Raw genomic sequence first — 17,364 nt, 5'->3', positions numbered from 1 at the left:
TAAGTACATCTAAATAATGACAACAGCAGTGATAGTATAATTAACGGCAGTCAATGTTTTCTTGTTATGGACAAACTATTAACTAAAGAACCCAATTATAAGCCAGTAAGTTAATAAACCCTTTTATTTATGTATATAGACATAGGTTATAGTGAAAACAGACATATAGACACTTACATAGTTTACATACATATATACAGTTGGGACAAGGGTGTTCATCCTCCTGCATTGTCGTGGGAGAATACTAAAACATTGATCTCTACACAGTATTTGGTAAGCAATCCAACAACTACTTCAATCATAGATGTTATGCTGATGGTTGAAACATTGTAATGACAATAGAGGCTTTCATATAGTTCAGCAGCAGTGGATGTCAATGACACATGAGCTGATGTGTGTTATCTTCACAACAAATTGAAATGTGTATTTTATGTGTATCATGACAGTGTGATGTAAAAGTTGCAAAACAAGTTATGCTCTTCCAATAAATAAAATTAGATCCCGTTTCCTGACTGCAGCTACCTAAAATTTTACAGCATGTGTAAGGATGTGTATGATGGGGTAAATGCAGGAGGGAACTCCTGTTCCACCGTGAGGTTACAGGTGTGTTCCAGGTCTTAATAGACACAATCATGTTGTTCATCAGAATTAAGCGAACATGATCGTGAATATCAAATTAAGCACAAAACACTTGCACAAATTCCTGTACAAAACCAAAACGCGTTTGGAAAAAATGTTTTCAAAAAATCTCATCCATTCACAAAAGGCTCTGTTGGAGCATGCATGCAAATATTAAATCTGATGTTTCAGCATCACACCACAGCCAAAGACAAAAATTTATACAAGTGTTACGAGAACATTATACTAGGCGAAAAGAACGGCATAGCATCATCACACAGTTCCAAACTGTCAGTGTCCATTGATTTGATTAGATCCTACGGGTGGTACAATGCAATGCTTTCAGCAAACCTACCTTTCTACTCCAGCCTTAAGGACCTCGTCCTGAGAGGGTAACTGGTTTTCACTGTATTATATTAACACTGTCAGTGTTGGGAGAGATGCTACTAGAAAGAGGAGACCTGAAACTATCAGTGGACTAAAGAGGACAAAACAGATGTCACATATCAAGACAAAATGGACACCAACTATCTCTATGTCAACTTATAACACAGCCCAAACAGTCTCAATTCATCCTGAAATAATCCCTGACCACTCAGTGTGTCTGTGTGTACGTGAACATGTGTGTGCGTATGTGTGTTGTATGTGTTCTCACACGTGTATATACATTTGGGTTTGTTGGTATGTGTGTGGGACACACAAAGTGACTTCCATGTTTTGAGGCACAATAATACTCTTACCTACACAACGTAGATACATAAATTGGTCGTGAGACCAATAAATGCTGATCAGAGCACTAGTGGCTCACCGCTGTACTGTAATAAGAGTTAGTAAGCAGCAATGCTGATTTGTTTGGTGTTATGAGGTCTGAAGCCTTTGCAGGGGGTTAGCAAACTGTTAGCATTAGCTGGAGCAAAACAGCAGGAGGGGGAAAAAAAATGGAGGGAAAAAACAAACAAACAAACAAAAAAAAAAACTGGCACAAATCAATAGTAAACAACACAGGCACCAGAAACCTGCGATCAACCATTTGACACAGTGTGCTTCTTGAAGAACTCCTATCTAACTCAAAATATGAAAAACAAACGTTAGTGCCATCTGTCCAGAAAAGCTCAAGTTCAAGTTCATTGCACAGATATATAATATTGAAATGTGCCCAGGTCAAAGTGACCCTGTTTAAGACTCAGACACAATGCATGAATGGTCACTGCTGTTGGTTTCTCTGTGCTGAAGACAAGGGGTGAGGAGTGATTCTCCCACACTATACCATTCTACGTCCATCGTCCACATATGATACCATGTTATCCTAACACAGACAGCAATATGACATGTCACAGTGAGAGAGAGCAATGCCACTGGGCGGATTGCTGCAAGCTTGCCCACTATGCAACTTCGGTAGGGGAACATAACTCCACAATGGCAGCCCTCCGCCTCCGCGCTCTGGGCAGCATGCACCAACGCTGCAAACCCAGCGCCCCCACCCTAGCCCACCCACAGCCCGAACCCCCTTCTCTACCAGGAAGCACCCACTGTCACTGCTTTACCATTTTTGTATTGTTTACTTATTGGTTGTTGATTCTCATAGTCGTTGTCACAGCTGTATTTTTTTCCTTTTCACTCTGCGCCTATGACATCTGTCTTTCCTTGTACCATTCCACAAACTCGTCCAACAAAACTGGCCCTGATGAGAGGACAACACAGAGTATCAGAGTTAGATTTGTGTGACACTAAAATTTCGCTCTGCCGTCACATTTATGTGTAGATGTGTGTTCACTTACAGGCGCCATCTTCATCATAGTTACTGAGGTCCAGGTTGATTGTCCTGCTGAACTCTAAGACATTGCACCATTGGTCTTTGTTGATGACTTTGTACTTGGATTGCTGAAGAAAAGGAAATAAATGGCTTATAGTAAGAGGGGCACAGTCATTATGATGTCTATGTATTGTGTTGCAAAGAAATCTACTAAAGTTAGCATGCTAACCAGCAAGCCCTGGCCCGTACCGGTCGAAGGTTCCTGCGCTAGCAGTGTAAACACTAATACTCCTCTGGTCCCTGAGCTCCCAGTCCAAACTGCTAGCTGCATGGCTAACTGAACTAAGGGCCAGCTACAGTTAGCAGCAGTTAGTGGTTACTCTGGTGATATGCTGCCCTTATTTGTTTAGAGTATAAATTTGACAGATGGTCACTTCTTACATATTGCCTCTATAATACAGAACAAAACCTTTTAATTTCAACCATTTTTAAAAAGGTCAAAAAGGATTTCAAACAATCTTAGACACACCTACTGCATGCTTGCTTACCTCTAAAAACTGATTAAACACAGGGAACAGAGGCCACGTCTTCCCCAAAAGAAGCCCCAGCATACACTTGGCTGTGTTCAAGTCCAAACTCCTCTGATCCTTTTCCTGTCCAATTAAAACACCCAGAGCGTCATCAAATTAAATCAATACAAAATGTCCACCAGGATTTAAACTGAGAGGTGGTGTATTAACATCCTTAGCATCAAACATTTGTCCAATACACAAAACAGGCTGAATTCCTAAAATATGATCACAGTCACTGCACCATGCCTTCATTTACCATTTGTATATTAATTCACCGTATCAGAGTGAGTTGCTTTCCTGAAATCATAGCTGCTTTCAGGTAAATAACTTGTCCTGCTCAAAACATCAAGATGAGGTCTGAACATTGGCTTGAATAAAACATCACAAGGCACACTTAGCAATCAGCTGTATTTTAAATCAACTGTTTTAGCAATGCTGAGCGTCTTTGCAGAAAGGACAGTGCTTGACTCACCCGAGCGAAATCAAAGGCATATCTGTAAATGAGCTTAAAACTGGTGCTGTCGTTTAGGACAGATCTCAGGTAGTCGAGCGAGTTCCTCAGCCTCTCTGTGGAGTCGCACCTGACAAGGACAGAAAAGTGACTTAGACATACTCTGCTCTTCAACGCCTGCTCTACTGAGCACTGAGGGCACTCTAGTAAGATGTGGCTCGGGACAGAAAACACAGCAGTCTCAAAAACAAGAAAAAAAAAGAAAGACAAAAAGTAGATAACTGACGTACTGCAGTGAGCCCATGCCTCTGAGCCACTCCTGGAGAGTGAAATATCCCATACTCTGGGCATCCAGCTTCCAAGCCAGAACCAGCATCACCACCTGGGCACAAACAACCTTTATAGCGACAGACTTCCTCAAGTAGAGGATGCGTCAATCCATCCACCGAAATGACAAGTCAAGTATATGTCAGTCTCAAAAAACAACCGAGACAACAGTGAATGACGGTAAATAGTGAGTGTGACCTTGATTGATTTTTTTGATTACACAAACTGTGCATATTTGATTTGAACATCAAAAATGAATTGAAATGCCCAGTACATGTAACCTCAGTGTCAACATTAGTTGCTTGGCTTGACAGGCAGCATGAGAGAGACTGACAAGCGAGCACACCGACAATATACAGATGTAACCACACTGCGAGACTTGTGGAGAGAACCAAAATTAAAAAAGAAATCTGCTTACATTCTCTGGCTCCACTCCAATGTCTTCACAGAACTTCTCCATGCCCTCTGGACCCACCACGTCGTCACAACCTATTTTAGAGTGTTTAAGTGTGTAGCCACATATCTTGCACAGCTAAAAACCTATGCCACTGATCAGCGGTAAACAAAAAAAATGTTTGACGATGTGGCACGGTACCTTAAAATGTAATACCTCACCTGCATATTCATAGAACCACTCAAGGCATCTTTTACTTGAAAATGTCTCCTCCTCACGGATTTGTGATGTTTCATGTTTTCTGAAAACGCTGCAGATGATGAGAAGGTTCTTGTCAAAAGCGCAGCAGCAACACAACCAGCACAGTACAGAAGGAGTCAGTGTGATTCTTAAAAAATGATTTCCCATTATAGTTTTCCCAATTGCAAAGAAAAAAAACAACAACTTTACGTGCACATTCTTTAAAAGTGGTCCTGCATATTTGAGACAGATGCCGACTTTTCAGCATGCTAGTGAGGTGGTCTTTTTTTTAAAAGTTACCTGTCCTGACGACTTTTCTTAGCTGACATGTCATCTCCAGCAGAGGGTCTCCTCTTTTTCCTTGGAGGCATGGCTCTGGAGCAACAAGCTGGGGTAGGAGGTGGAAGATGGAATGAAAGTAAGCAAAACATACTGCACACAAAATATAGTTTCCTCTGGTTAACATGCAAAGACACTGAAAGTGCAGGCAATCCTTTTCAGAGGGGCACAAAGTTTTGGCAGTGATTTAATGCATGGCCGTCCGTGTTAAAGTTGACCACAAAACACACAAGGACAAGCCGAGTTATTACCTGAGGGGTGGCTATCCTGTCCAACGTCTTCCGTCAGGTTCTATCATAATAGATACAGAATAACACCACATGCTTGTGAGCAGGACACACATGAACACAGTGCACATGCACACATATAAAAACACACTAGCTGTCAATATGTATTTACCAGCCTGTGCAAGGTGTGGTGGATCTTATGGATGCTGGCCAGTGTAGTCAAGTGGGAATTCAGCTGAAAATCTATTTCCAACAAAAAAATTAAAAATAAAAAATAAAGATAGCATCAAAGATTCAAGCTAAAGCATAACACACAAGCTCCTGAGCAGACTTACAGGCTTAGTACAAGGGTACAAGAAGGTGACATCATCTTAGCACCAACAAGAAGCTATGATTTTTTTTGTTTTTCTCGGTGATCAACATAGACTCCACATAGCTCACATTACCTCCGTCTGATTTTTACTACAGGGTTTGCGTTTCAGAGAACGACAGGAAAATATCTCACACCGATTGAGGGAGTGACTCGAAAGACACGCAAACTCGAAAATATGTGATCGTGCATGCTACCTCGTCGCCAAATGTCATCTACACATCCCCGTCCAACAGCTGTCATCAGATACCGATGATTTTAATTTATTTCTGGAGGCCAAAACCAGGCTGAAAAACACACACAGCCGAGCAGATAGCACTAGCTGCATACCTAAAATAGCAGTGCAGACGCGCAACTTGCACAGAGTTTACAAAGTATCTAGAGAGTTAGGCGTATGGGCGTTGTAGTCCATTTCCTTTAAAGAGGCCATTGGAACGTCAGCGCGAGTTGATTTACTGAACTACAATTCCCAGGCTTTGACAAACAACTACTTCTTCCAGACCCCTCTGCCCCCAACATTTACCCCAACTGATTGAATGCATTTTATATTGTTTTTAAAAAATCAAACAGCATATGGCACACAAGCATTGCGCAGACGTTTTGCAGCCGCTGGTGTAGCTGCCGCAAAGCCGGACAGCGCTGCTGCACCAGGCACTGAAAGATGTTTTACACAACTGCGTCACAATTTTCATTCTCTGTAATAGTCCGCAGTTGACCAAAAATTGACCCATTTTACAGTGGCATCACGTTGATGCCAAGTTTGAGCTGAAACGCACAGTGCATCCTCGGTAATGATTAATAGTACGATCACAACACACCGATTACCATCGAAAACCCTGTGAATTTAGCTAACGTCGGCTGCGTTCAACTGAGCACTTCCAGCGCTACACACGAAAAATAACTTCAGGGCATCTGCCGTGTCAAATGCAACCTCCTCTGTGCCCAAAACAACTGAAAATACACAGGCTATCTCCCCTTTGTTGTCGCCCAAGACAGCACTGGCAAATACAAAGAGACCAGCAAATAGCACGGAATTCATTCGTTCTCATCAAAGCCCACAGAGCCACGGGCTAAAAGTAGATGTAGAGACTGCAAAGCGTCTGTTTGCTTCTCCACGACAGACTCTGCAGCATCCTTGATCGCTCGTAATTTGATGCAGAAAAGCCTCTGTAACGTTACTACTTACTTGCCGCATCAGAGTGCATTTTTATGAAACATACAACTGTCTGTGGGAAGTCCGCAGACCGGCCAATAGGCGGGCCTTGTCAACGCAAGCCACGCCCGCGGAAGATGATTGAGACTGAGCCCGCTCGGTCCCCGCCCACTCTCGCCGTCGATTGGCTGTTTGAGGTGTCGTGTCACGAAAAGGCGGGAAAAGAAATAGGCCCCTCCCACACGCGACTATCATTGGTCAGAGTTCCCAAACAGGCCGCGCTACCTCTGTCATTCATTGGTCGAGAGATTTCTACGAGCACGTCCATCATCAGAATTTCCTCGTGCAAGCCTGAAACCATCCCACGATGGCATCTGATTGGTCGATGGAGTCATATGTTGACCTCCCAGTGCAGCCACTGTTTGGGTTCGTTCGTTGGCACCTCAGCCGGGCGGAGATTGGTGGCGGTACGTTTGGCAGTGTGAGGTATGTCTCGTGTTATGATGCTGTGGGGATCCAGCTCCAGTACCGACAGCTCTTACCGTCTCTGTCCCCGGTTGTTAGACGTCGGTAGGGGTCTGGGACGTGAGCGGAGGGACCTGTCCTAAAGCATGCTACAGTTAGCTTACTTATAAAGTTCAGCACAGTGAGCAGGGCTCGTCAGGTGACTGAACATCCTACGCACTAATCAAAACGAGCGGATATACTGAAATGCAGCAGCGTTGTTGGCCCTCAACTTGTTATTAACAACAGTAACATTGACATTAACTTGTTAGCCATTAAACTGTGCTGGATTTTTGACTCAGAGAAGGTAACTCAAGTCGAGCAGTATATTAAAATTTTTTTTTTAGTAAATTCATATTTTCCTAATACCATCAAGGTGGAGCTGAGCAAACAGCCTGCTGGGTTGACCACTGCAATGGTAATGATAAGACCATTGCGTCTCATAGTATCACCAGTAATGAAGTACATTTACTGAAGTTTTGAGGTACTTGTACTTGAGTATTTTCCATTTTCTGGTACTTTGCAGTTCCACTCCAACACATTTTGTATGCAAATATTGCACTTTCTACTCACCACATTCATTTAATGACTTTAGTAACTAGTTACTTTTCAGATTACCTGCTGCATCAGAGCCAAAAGAGTGCATGCTCAAATAATCTGAATGCTGAATATTGGATCTGATAGTTGGCCAGGCCAATAATCAATCGACCCATACAAATAAATATATGTATTATTTACTTCAGTTCATTTTTTGCTAGAAAATTACTTTTGATACTTAATATTAGATACTTATACTCAGTAAACTAATATTTAAACATGATATATTTTACCTTAACTCAAGTATGACTTTTGGGTACTTCATACAACACTGAATATCACTGTTCCTACTGTATGTGGCAGTAGCCAGCTCAATTGTCAATACTGGCAAGAGCAAGTTGTTATAGGCCTACTAAGAAATATTATACTTATTAGTCCACTACATTATTCTCTCAGTTACAGTTACTAGTTAAGGTAAAGTTTTGCATACAAAACTTAATCATCTCAATAAGTATGATGCCTTTTTAAAAAAATAATAATAATAATATGTATATATGTAGTATATATATATATGTATATGTATATATATTTTTAAAAAGGCATCATACTTATTGAGATGATTAAGTTCAAAGCAGTGAATGTGTGCCAGCGTTAGAGAAACTGTGGCTCTGATATCACTGCATTCCTTATTGGTGGTAATAAACCATTATTTGACTCCTAATAACTTTGTCTGTAATGCCACCAGTCTCTGACCTTTGTCTACTCCTAGTATACTTCTTAAAAAGGAACATACAGCACTCCTCTCCTCTGCTGAATAAGGCTATAAAGATTATATGTCTGTAACATATTTTCATATTTAGTTTGAATATGATTCAGTAAAATTAGATTAGTTTTAAAGTATGGAAATATTTATGTGTCAGTAGTGTAACGGTTGGAGGCAAATATGTTAAACCATATGTCCAATACGTATAGTAACAGAATACTGTCAGCTTATATGAATTAATTTTAGGGTAACCTTCAAAATATATATAATATATAGTACATGGCCTGTGTTGAGGGTTTATATGAAACATCTCTTTCATTGCTTCTATTAAATATCACTCTAATGTTGAAACTCTTCCATCAAATAGACTTACAGTATAACCAACATGCGTGTTTGCACATGTAAATTGGAATATTTTACCTTTACCCATATTCTGCTCAGCAATGGCATAAAAGAAACGAGTACACCAAATAAAGGTGTGTCTTACTTGAAGGTGCAGATAGGTGTACAGAGGTGAGTCTAAACCAGAACATTGTAGGCCGTTGAGTGTGTCTTTTACTTCATGTGACAAATGTATGACACAGTTTTTGACTGTTCTTTTAAAATGTTATGTTAAAAATATAAATATAGATTATCTTGTTTTATTTTTCATGCGCAAATCTATATTTAAGAGTAATTTTGTACCGCCTTATTTGTTTTATTTTGAAACAGCCCTTTTAACTTACAGTGACTGTTTTTTTAAGTGGGGCGGAGTTATAAACATTCGCCGGGGAGGAGCAGACACAATCTACTGTGATAGATGTGAGGCACAGAGAGAGGGGAAGTAAACGTGACTGTGAAAGTTGCACATTTCAGATTCAAACTACTTGTCTGGAAGCGTGGACATCATGAGTTCTGAAACAACTGGACAAACGATAACAGTGAAGACAGGGGAAGCAGGAGCTGCTGCCGCTGGTCCTGCTCCGGGGAGAGGGGAGTGGAAGGTGAGAGGCAAGAAATAATTTGTTTGTACTAACGGTGTATTTTATCATGGGCGATATGATACCTAACCTGTCCTGTGTGTGTCACAGTGCCCTATGGGTGATCGTCATGTCCACAGAGATGATGTGAGAAAGGTATGGAGAGAGTGCCAGGAGGAGAGCTTCTGGTACAGAGGTATTCTTGTCTACACGTTCAAAACACACACAGTAAAGTACTTCTTACTAATTTTATCACAGGAGCAAACACGTAAGCTAACCATTCTGTCAAGTGACGCGAGGTGTAAGCCCCCTCATTGCACACGTCTTTTGTAGTAGAAGCAGTGGGGCAGGACTCATCTATCAACGCCCTGCTCACATAGAGCCGTGTGTTTACATTCTTCTCTGTTGAATTTGATCTGACCTCAAAAACCACTCTCAAATGAGGACACAGAGTCAGGTTAGAAAAGGCAACATGTTAATAATAATTGGCAATTATTGCCAGCACTGTAACTTCGGCTGATTAGACTTTTATTTGGTGGAGCTACGCAGGGGGGGTCACCCACACCAATATACCTAACTAGACCCATAAAAAATGACCTGATCCAACAGGTATGACAAAACTAACAGGAGATTAGGGATATGTCAGTTAAACACACCCACACCGCTCTAATACCACTGTGAGACAAGCACATATCAAGATGAAAGTTGCTCACAGCACGCAGGGCGGACAATAGCCTACTGGAGCTAGCTTGGACGAGAAGCTACGATTAAGGTTCCACAAACTAGAAATGATCCATGTTTTATGTGTCAACACTTTGTCTTTAACCTCTATCACTGTCCTTCCACTCGCTGCCAGTCATGCAGCTGCTGCTTGATTCTGTTATATAATCATGAAATGGCAACAATCAGTGCTTCCTGAATTAGAAGTCAGTCCCGTCCGTTCTCTCATTTTAGACAGAGGAATTGTTGAGTCTTACTACACTGGACAAAGTTCAGTCAAACTGAACTCAAGCCAAGCAAGGCGTGATCAATCTATGGAAATGAATGTGCCTTGCTTGTCATGTTTAATCAGTCCAACCACAAAACCATAACCTTTGTGTGTCTGTCATTAGGTTTGTCAGTGAAAGTTGTATGAATAATGTAGTAATTCAGACTTAATTGTGATTCTTCTGCAGTCCGAACACCCCATATGTGTCTGACTGAATGGCTTTATTGTCTTATTTGACTTTCTTTTATTTCTTTATTTATAGCTCTCCCCTTCTCTGTGGGCAGCATGGCCGTCACTGGTGGTCTCATCTACAACGGTAAAGTGCTGACATTCAAACCCTCTTCCTCCTTAGAACGACACATGTAAAGCAGCCATTATCTGTAATCATCCCATTTGGTCTAAGTTCAAGTTTATTTCCATGCAGGCATCTGGCAATCATCAAAGAGATTTGGTCCCTTCCCAAAACTAGCAGGTGTGTACCGTACAGGATTTTGGACTTCAGTTTCGGTGGAGTAACACTGTAAACAATCCCTCAGCAATCATTGCTCCATAATTCTGATCTTTCTTCTTCAGTTGCTGGGATCCTTGGTTATGCAGTGGGGAAAGCATCTTATGCTCCAACTTGTCGAGGCAAGTTTAAGCAGATTGGCCTTGGGGATGGACCAGGATTTGGACCAGGATTTGGACCCTGGTCTGAGGGACGTCGCGGTGGACCTTTTAAGAACTCTGATCATGGACACAGGTGGGTTGTATATCGAATATTAAGGTTCCACAGTCTTGTCTTTGGTAGGGATCAAGTATCTTTAGAAAATCCTGCTCCTTGTTATCGTCATGGCAGAGGTTTATCTTTGAGACATGTGATGCTGTGTTTCAGTAATAACAGATTCTGTGAAGAGCAGGGGCGATAATCTGGAGAAGATATGACTTTAACATAACATTCGATGTTTGTCTTTTTTGTTGACATTTGACAAGAGAAATGGCTTCTAATTAAAACCAATCCTTACTAATTTATCCCTGCCAGTCCTCTTCCAACCAACAATATTACACCCAAAGACATTCAAACAGTGTAATCTATCATCTTTGTGCTGCAACGCCTCTGCTTAAAAATATTAAAATGCTGTTAATAATGATACATTTCCTCATGCCACATGTCACTGACCACAGTGTTGTCCCAACAGATGCCACCATGTGTGTGAAGAATGTAAGAAAAAAGCTGAAGCTGCACCTGTAGAAGAAGTGAAAAGCTAGAGGTAAATGGATCATATGTTGACAGATAGAAACCAATTCCAAAAGAGTTGAGACGCTGTGTAAAAAAAATTAAAAAACAGAATGGGATAACTTGCTAAACCTTTATTGCATCTACTCAATTAGAACAGCGGACAGTGTCCTTCATTTTTTTTAATCAGGGCTGAAGACGTATATAAAGCACACAACTCTGAAGCAAATTAGTGCATAGTCTACTTAAAAATGGCTAGCTGGTACTGTATAAAAAATAGTAGTACTCGCAAGTATTCACAAACATGTAAAACAGCAAATCATAAATGATTTTTATTTTTGAATGCTTGTCTGCATTTCCAGTGTAGAGCTGTGTACATCGATACACTGTTGAATTTACCTGAACATGCTATTTATGTTTTCTATTTTGTTTTTCAGCCTCTTCACAAACAACTTTGGACTGACTGTCAGGATCTATCATTTGCAGCTTTTTCTGTGGCTTAAATGTTATAAATAGTGCATATAATTTGTCTAGAGTGTGTTTTAATCAATTTTGATTCACCGTGCCTCATACTCATTCAGGAGGAACCATGCACAGATTTGGCACTAGGGGGAGCTACCTTCCCTTCAGTCAAAGATTATTTGTTTGTATTTCCTGTTTTATCTTTGAACAAGTACTACTTTATTTGCAGAAATAAAAGTTGCATCCTGGGAGTGCAACAAAAGGATAAAGCACAAGTCATTTGGTTTAATTTCTTAACAAATTTCTTTGCTATTATATACTGTTGATCAACAGCTAGAAGAGATTGCCTTAATATAATGATAGTTTTCAGCAATATTTACCAATAATTCACCAAATAAGCAGTTCAGGACATTTTAAGGAATCCAACAGCAGATACTCAGTAACATGTGGAATATAATGTACAAACTTACAAACTGTAAGAAATGTTAGTGCCTGCACTGTTAATAATCATCCCATGTATTCTCATATCTGCTTGTCTTAACTAAAGAAAAAAAATCAACTACATATTTGACACAGTTCTCGTCTTTTTATGTGCACGACGTTGTTAAATACAATGACTACAGTGTTTTTCCTGTTTGATGAAGACCACCACCTGATTGGGGATAATAATACTATCTTACCTAGAGTTTGATTATATTATTATTATTATTTTGAATCAGTAGAAAAAGATATTCATTTACTGATTTTTTTTAATGCCTAAACAAACTAAAAAACAAAACTCTCTTCGTTTTCATGAGCTTAAAGAACAACACAATTTCAGACTGTTTTACTTTGTTTATATGTGGTGGACCCTGCCACCTTTCAAGCTTCAAACAAAGTTCTGGGGACCTCATTTTCCTCTGAGAACAGTTGTTTATTCACTTATGGAAGAAATAAATATTTCTGAGTTTGTGTTATTCCCTCTGTTATATTGTAAAAAATCTGAGTTTGAATTTCTTCTACATAGAACTACATAGTTCCCCTTTATAACAATGATTGAATGTCATTATTAGAAATGAAACAAAGGGGATTTTAGGAGATTCAGTCAGCTTTGCTCAACATCAGCAAAACCAAGGAGCAGATTATTGATTTCGGAAAAAAGGCGGCAAGGACACACCCCTGTCTGCCTCAGTGGAGCAGGTGAACAGTTATATGACTTCCTATGGAAACTTGGGAAGGCTAAATTCAAGAGCAAAATCCTGGTCAACTTTTACAGAGGAGCAATAGAAAGCGTCCTGACTGGAAACACCATAAACTGACATGGTTTGTGCACGGCCCAGGACAGGAAGGCAATACAGCGGGTGGTTAAAACTGCCCAGAGAATCACTGGTACCCATCCACAGAGCATCAGGGACATCTGTGAAGTGAGATGTCTGCACAGAGGCCAAATGACACAAAGAGACAACACCCACCCCAGCCACAATCTGTTCACCCTACTGCCATCTGCCAAAAGATACCGAAGTATCCGCTGCCGCTACCAGACTACAGAGCAGCTTAATTTCCCAGGCCGTGAGACCCCTCAATACATCACCAAGACTCTGTTGTCTAAAAAAGTCGTAGCAGGACTCAAAAGGACTCAAACTTTATTTCGTTTTCTAAACCCTTTAAAAAATTAGATTAAATCTACCTTGTACCTTGCCCACAGTGGTGAATAAGACAAATGCAAATATAATTTTCTTTTACTAATGAGTGTGATAACACTTTAACCTCCAATATATAGCATTTATAAGCAGTATAAAAACATTTTATACACAGTTTTTAACATACTATAGTTGTATGTAGGTATACAGTCATTTTTGAGTGTATTAATGTATTGTGGTAACACTTATAACATATTCTATGGAGGATCTGAAACTCTATAAATATAAATATTAAATATATTGTGTGTATTCACAGGATCTGTTTAAAAAATACCACATAAATAAACTTAAAATAATATTATTTTACCTCAGAACCAGCCTACTTACTACTTACTATAAACAGTCAACGTAAGATTATTGTTTTTTTATGACGTTTTATCATTTTTAATAATTCAGTGTAATTAAAAGTGACAACACACAATGTGGCTTCGGCTCTTACCTATCACTGCAGCTGTTTTCCTCTCAGTGCCCGCCTACTCGTGCAGGTTTCGGTGTACGCCGGTCGAGAAAAAAAGTGAACCCATGCGAACGTCACCGTCAAAGACGTCATCCAATCAACAGGTCGTTTTTCAGGATTGCCACGTATTTGGTGAAATAGAAAGCTGTATTTCATGTGGGCGTACACCATCTCAGCCAATCGCGCTCCAGGAGGCGGGACAAAGGGGCTGCCGACCGTTCCCACAGTCGAGCTCTCCCGACGCCGAAACAGACGGAGAAAAAAAAAAAAATCACACCACTACGCAAATCCTTCCAATGGAGGAGGGCCAGGACGTTGAAGCTTGTTCGGCAAATGAGAAGAACGTCTGCAAGCTAGCTACCTAGCCCAACTAAAGGGAGAGGAAACAAAAGTTGTAAGTACTGTCAGCTTCACGTATATCGAAGTAACTGAGGACACGGCGGATGCTATCTAATGCAGTTAACGTTGTCTTACGTCAAGTTCCGCGATTAACTTTGCCGTTGAGGTTAACGTTAGCTTTCCAACTGAGGTACCAAATTTGGCTGCCGTAGCATGCTAAAGAAGGAGTTTGGCTCCTCTGCTAGTGTGAGTTAATCGCCTAGCTACCTTGCAAGTTTAATCGTAGGTTCCTGTTGTCATTAGTTTTATGGCTGGTAGATAGCTAGCTGGACTGTTGGCGTTGCTAACATATTGACCTCCATATGCTGAACGTTAAACTTATAGTTGACAACTGGCTGGTCAGCTAAATCAAGTTGCTGCTGCTGCTGCTAGCTAGCCTCCTGCTCAACATTAGCAGTTTGCTCAATACAGTATCAACACCAGGCTAGTTGCTAACTAAAAAGCTACCGTGAACGCTACCTTACTTTGTGTTAGCCAATTTAAACATGGCTAGTTCTGTTTTTGGTCCTAGTTTCGTCTTTTTGGTAAAACCTATTCGTGTTAGACAACAAATGCTATGTTATGTGAACCTGCAGTATCAAAATAACCACGCACACAGTTAACTCAGTGATCCCAGTGTTTTTATTGCTCTATATTTATCTGGGGCATGAAACAGTGTGGTAAACCTGAGTTATTGTCATCGATTTAAATGAACAACTTTGATTGTGTCAAGTCACACTTTTAAACAACGTATGCTAGAAGGGACTTAGAAATAACATGCCAAGCATGGTGGTTCATATGCATTGGCACAACTGTCAGCTTTGCATCAAGCCTTCCTCTGAGGACTTCATTCTCCTTGTCCTGAGTGCATCTGACACACAATGAAGCATTTGTTCGTTTTCTGTAGAGACCCAGGCAGTGGCACTTAGATACAGACAGACAGGAATCTGGTCAGTCTGCTGTGTGTTTGGAGATGGCCAAACTATTTCAGACGAAGGCACAATGACAAGAAGAAAAGTCATTCTGTGTCCACTCATGGGCCCACATGAGGGTGGACTGTGCTCCGAGTAATGCGAACTTTGTTGCGCATATTTGCATTTGAAAGTTTGAAGATTAGTCTTATTAAAAGAAGGCGAAACTAAGTTTAAGTTTAGCTCATCTTATAGTGTTTAATTTTGCTGCAGTGTAGCGTGTCAGGCGTCTGCTGCAGTGTAGCAGTGAAGTGGCACATATAGTTTAGGCATTTATTACACAAGACTGTGCAATGTTTTGCTAGCCTTGGCCTACTAGATCATCAGTCTTCACAACTGGCTGATCCCCCTTCGTCCCGGCCTGGATAAGCTTCTGATGGCAGTACAGATGTGTATTCTCTTGTACAAGCACAAACTAGAGGGAATCCCCCTAGATTGCAGATAGCTATCTGTCTGTGATTATCTGGGGCATAATTCCAGTGAATTAGTGTGTTTGGTTTAATCTGGTAAGACATTAATGGCATTGAGGAGTATGGGGATGAAAAACAGAGCTCTGAAAACTGCCCCCACAGTGGCCCCTCACTAAGCTGCCCCCTGCAAGGATTTACTGTTAACTCAGCATTTCGGTGGTGACTGCAAAAATATGATGTAATGCAAAAATAGCTTGAGTTCTTATTTTGGGTTTTTCATTTTACAATCCTATTAATCCCAAAAGTTGGTTTATTTAGGGTCTTGTTGTATGTTTAATCTCTGCAACAGTGATCGATTTCTACACAGTTTACTGCAACCGTTACTTTTGTTCTCCTGAGTGCTATGCGTCATCTGGAGAAAGTAAACGTTAAGGGTCCTTCTTTAAATGAGCTTGAAACATTTATGTTGGACAGTTCAGCACCTGCTTCTCTGCCCTTTGACCTCTCAGTGTTTAACCCTGTTCTATGTGGGCAGCTCCTGTAGGAAATCCTGATTGGCCTCTTCCAAAACCATCTGAGCTCTCTGTGTTATGGAAAATCAGCTGTCACCTATTTGCCCAGGTTACAGGAGATGACCCCTTATCTTAATCTAAACCTAGACTGACCAGTTTGATCCAGGTGTGTGTGTTTTTTTTGTATGTGTTTGTGTGTTTGCATTTGGCTAAATTATTAACTGGACAACTGAACAAATAAAACTTTGAGGAAGTATAGTTAAATTTGGCTCAACAGCAACTTGCTGTCCAGTATTGGTCCTCAAAACAATTCTGTACTTTAGCCTAGCTAGCACCCATCTTTATGGTCACACTGCCCTGCACTGTGCATTGAACTCAACGAAAACTTTATCTCTAGAGCACTTTTGCTGTGCCCTTTCACTCTGTTTGTGGGAAATTCACATGCTACAGTGAAAGCTTCCTGTGAAACAGTGAATAAAAGAACATTCATTAGCTTGAAAGTTGTTGAAATTGGCGATGTAGTTGTGAAATGCTTCACAAAACAGGAAATAATGAAATGTATACAAAGTCAGGGCAACAGAAAGCATTGTCTTCAAACAGAATTTTTTATTTTTCTATGTTTAGAGGCAATGAATGATGGTTGTGTATTGTTTTGAAAATCGGCAGTTGGTCACTGTCTCTCTGACCTTCACAAAGCTCACATCCAGAAGTACAGTGTGCATTAAAGCACAACATCCCTTCCTCCGATTTACATGGAAACAGACATTCTTTTCATTGATTGCACTGAAAGATTTGGCGTAATGTAGCACACAATAAGGACCGAGTCTCGCTAGAAATAACCTATAATTGAGCCCTGCTGAGGAAGATTATCCTTGGCTTTGGGAGAGAGGGTTTGGAACATAATTGATGTTTGGGTCTGCCTGCGCCAAAGAAACCACCCTGTCTTTGCCCTCAAGACGGCCTCAGCTGCGTTTCTGCCATGTTTAGATCCATTGACGGCGCATTACTGCTTCATATTTTTCTGGCTATACATGTCCACGAGAGCAAGATAAAGATAGGAGGAATATCTGCTGAAACATGCAAA

General features: G+C 40.6%; 3 protein-coding genes across 7 annotated transcripts in view; 2 read left to right on the top strand and 1 right to left on the bottom strand.

Moving 5' to 3' along the window:
* Positions 1–106: 106 nt before the first annotated feature.
* Positions 107–14,085, bottom strand: dcun1d4 (DCN1, defective in cullin neddylation 1, domain containing 4). Of its 4 annotated transcripts, none has more exons than XM_084355545.1 (11): positions 13,992–14,085; positions 5,094–5,164; positions 4,946–4,985; positions 4,656–4,743; positions 4,337–4,425; positions 4,140–4,210; positions 3,685–3,776; positions 3,416–3,524; positions 2,920–3,024; positions 2,397–2,499; positions 107–2,299 (listed from the first exon to the last, which is right to left on the bottom strand). In XM_084355545.1, exons 4-11 carry the CDS (start codon positions 4,724–4,726, stop codon positions 2,244–2,246), a joined length of 696 nt encoding a protein of 231 aa, XP_084211671.1. In that variant the 5' UTR covers positions 4,727–4,743; positions 4,946–4,985; positions 5,094–5,164; positions 13,992–14,085; the 3' UTR covers positions 107–2,243. The 4 variants fall into 4 exon arrangements, with proteins under 4 accessions (XP_084211671.1, XP_084211669.1, XP_084211668.1 ...); XM_084355543.1 differs by lacking the exon at positions 13,992–14,085 and adding an exon at positions 6,478–6,572; XM_084355542.1 differs by lacking the exon at positions 13,992–14,085 and adding an exon at positions 5,489–6,450.
* ociad2 (OCIA domain containing 2) lies at positions 6,747–12,435 on the top strand. Of its 2 annotated transcripts, XM_084355546.1 has the most exons (8): positions 6,747–6,930; positions 9,104–9,231; positions 9,319–9,403; positions 10,458–10,511; positions 10,620–10,667; positions 10,769–10,937; positions 11,374–11,445; positions 11,849–12,435. In XM_084355546.1, exons 2-7 carry the CDS (start codon positions 9,136–9,138, stop codon positions 11,441–11,443), a joined length of 522 nt encoding a protein of 173 aa, XP_084211672.1. In that variant the 5' UTR covers positions 6,747–6,930; positions 9,104–9,135; the 3' UTR covers positions 11,444–11,445; positions 11,849–12,435. The 2 variants fall into 2 exon arrangements, with proteins under 2 accessions (XP_084211672.1, XP_084211673.1); XM_084355547.1 differs by lacking the exon at positions 6,747–6,930 and having other exon boundaries at positions 8,963–9,231.
* Positions 14,086–14,272: 187 nt separating the features above from the next.
* Positions 14,273–17,364, top strand: part of fryl (furry homolog, like) — a 71,890-nt gene continuing 68,798 nt past the window's right edge. The window contains exon 1 of the mRNA XM_084355533.1: positions 14,273–14,403. The gene's annotated coding sequence lies outside the window, so the exon portion shown is untranslated. The remainder of the gene's footprint in view (positions 14,404–17,364) is intronic.

The sequence above is a fragment of the Pagrus pagrus genome, assembly GCF_965226575.1.
Source record: "Pagrus pagrus genome assembly, chromosome: 6".
In the NCBI taxonomy this organism is placed as follows: domain Eukaryota; kingdom Metazoa; phylum Chordata; class Actinopteri; order Spariformes; family Sparidae; genus Pagrus; species Pagrus pagrus.
The sequence above is the reverse complement of the archived record's forward strand: the minus strand, read 5'-3'. Positions and strand labels throughout refer to the sequence as shown.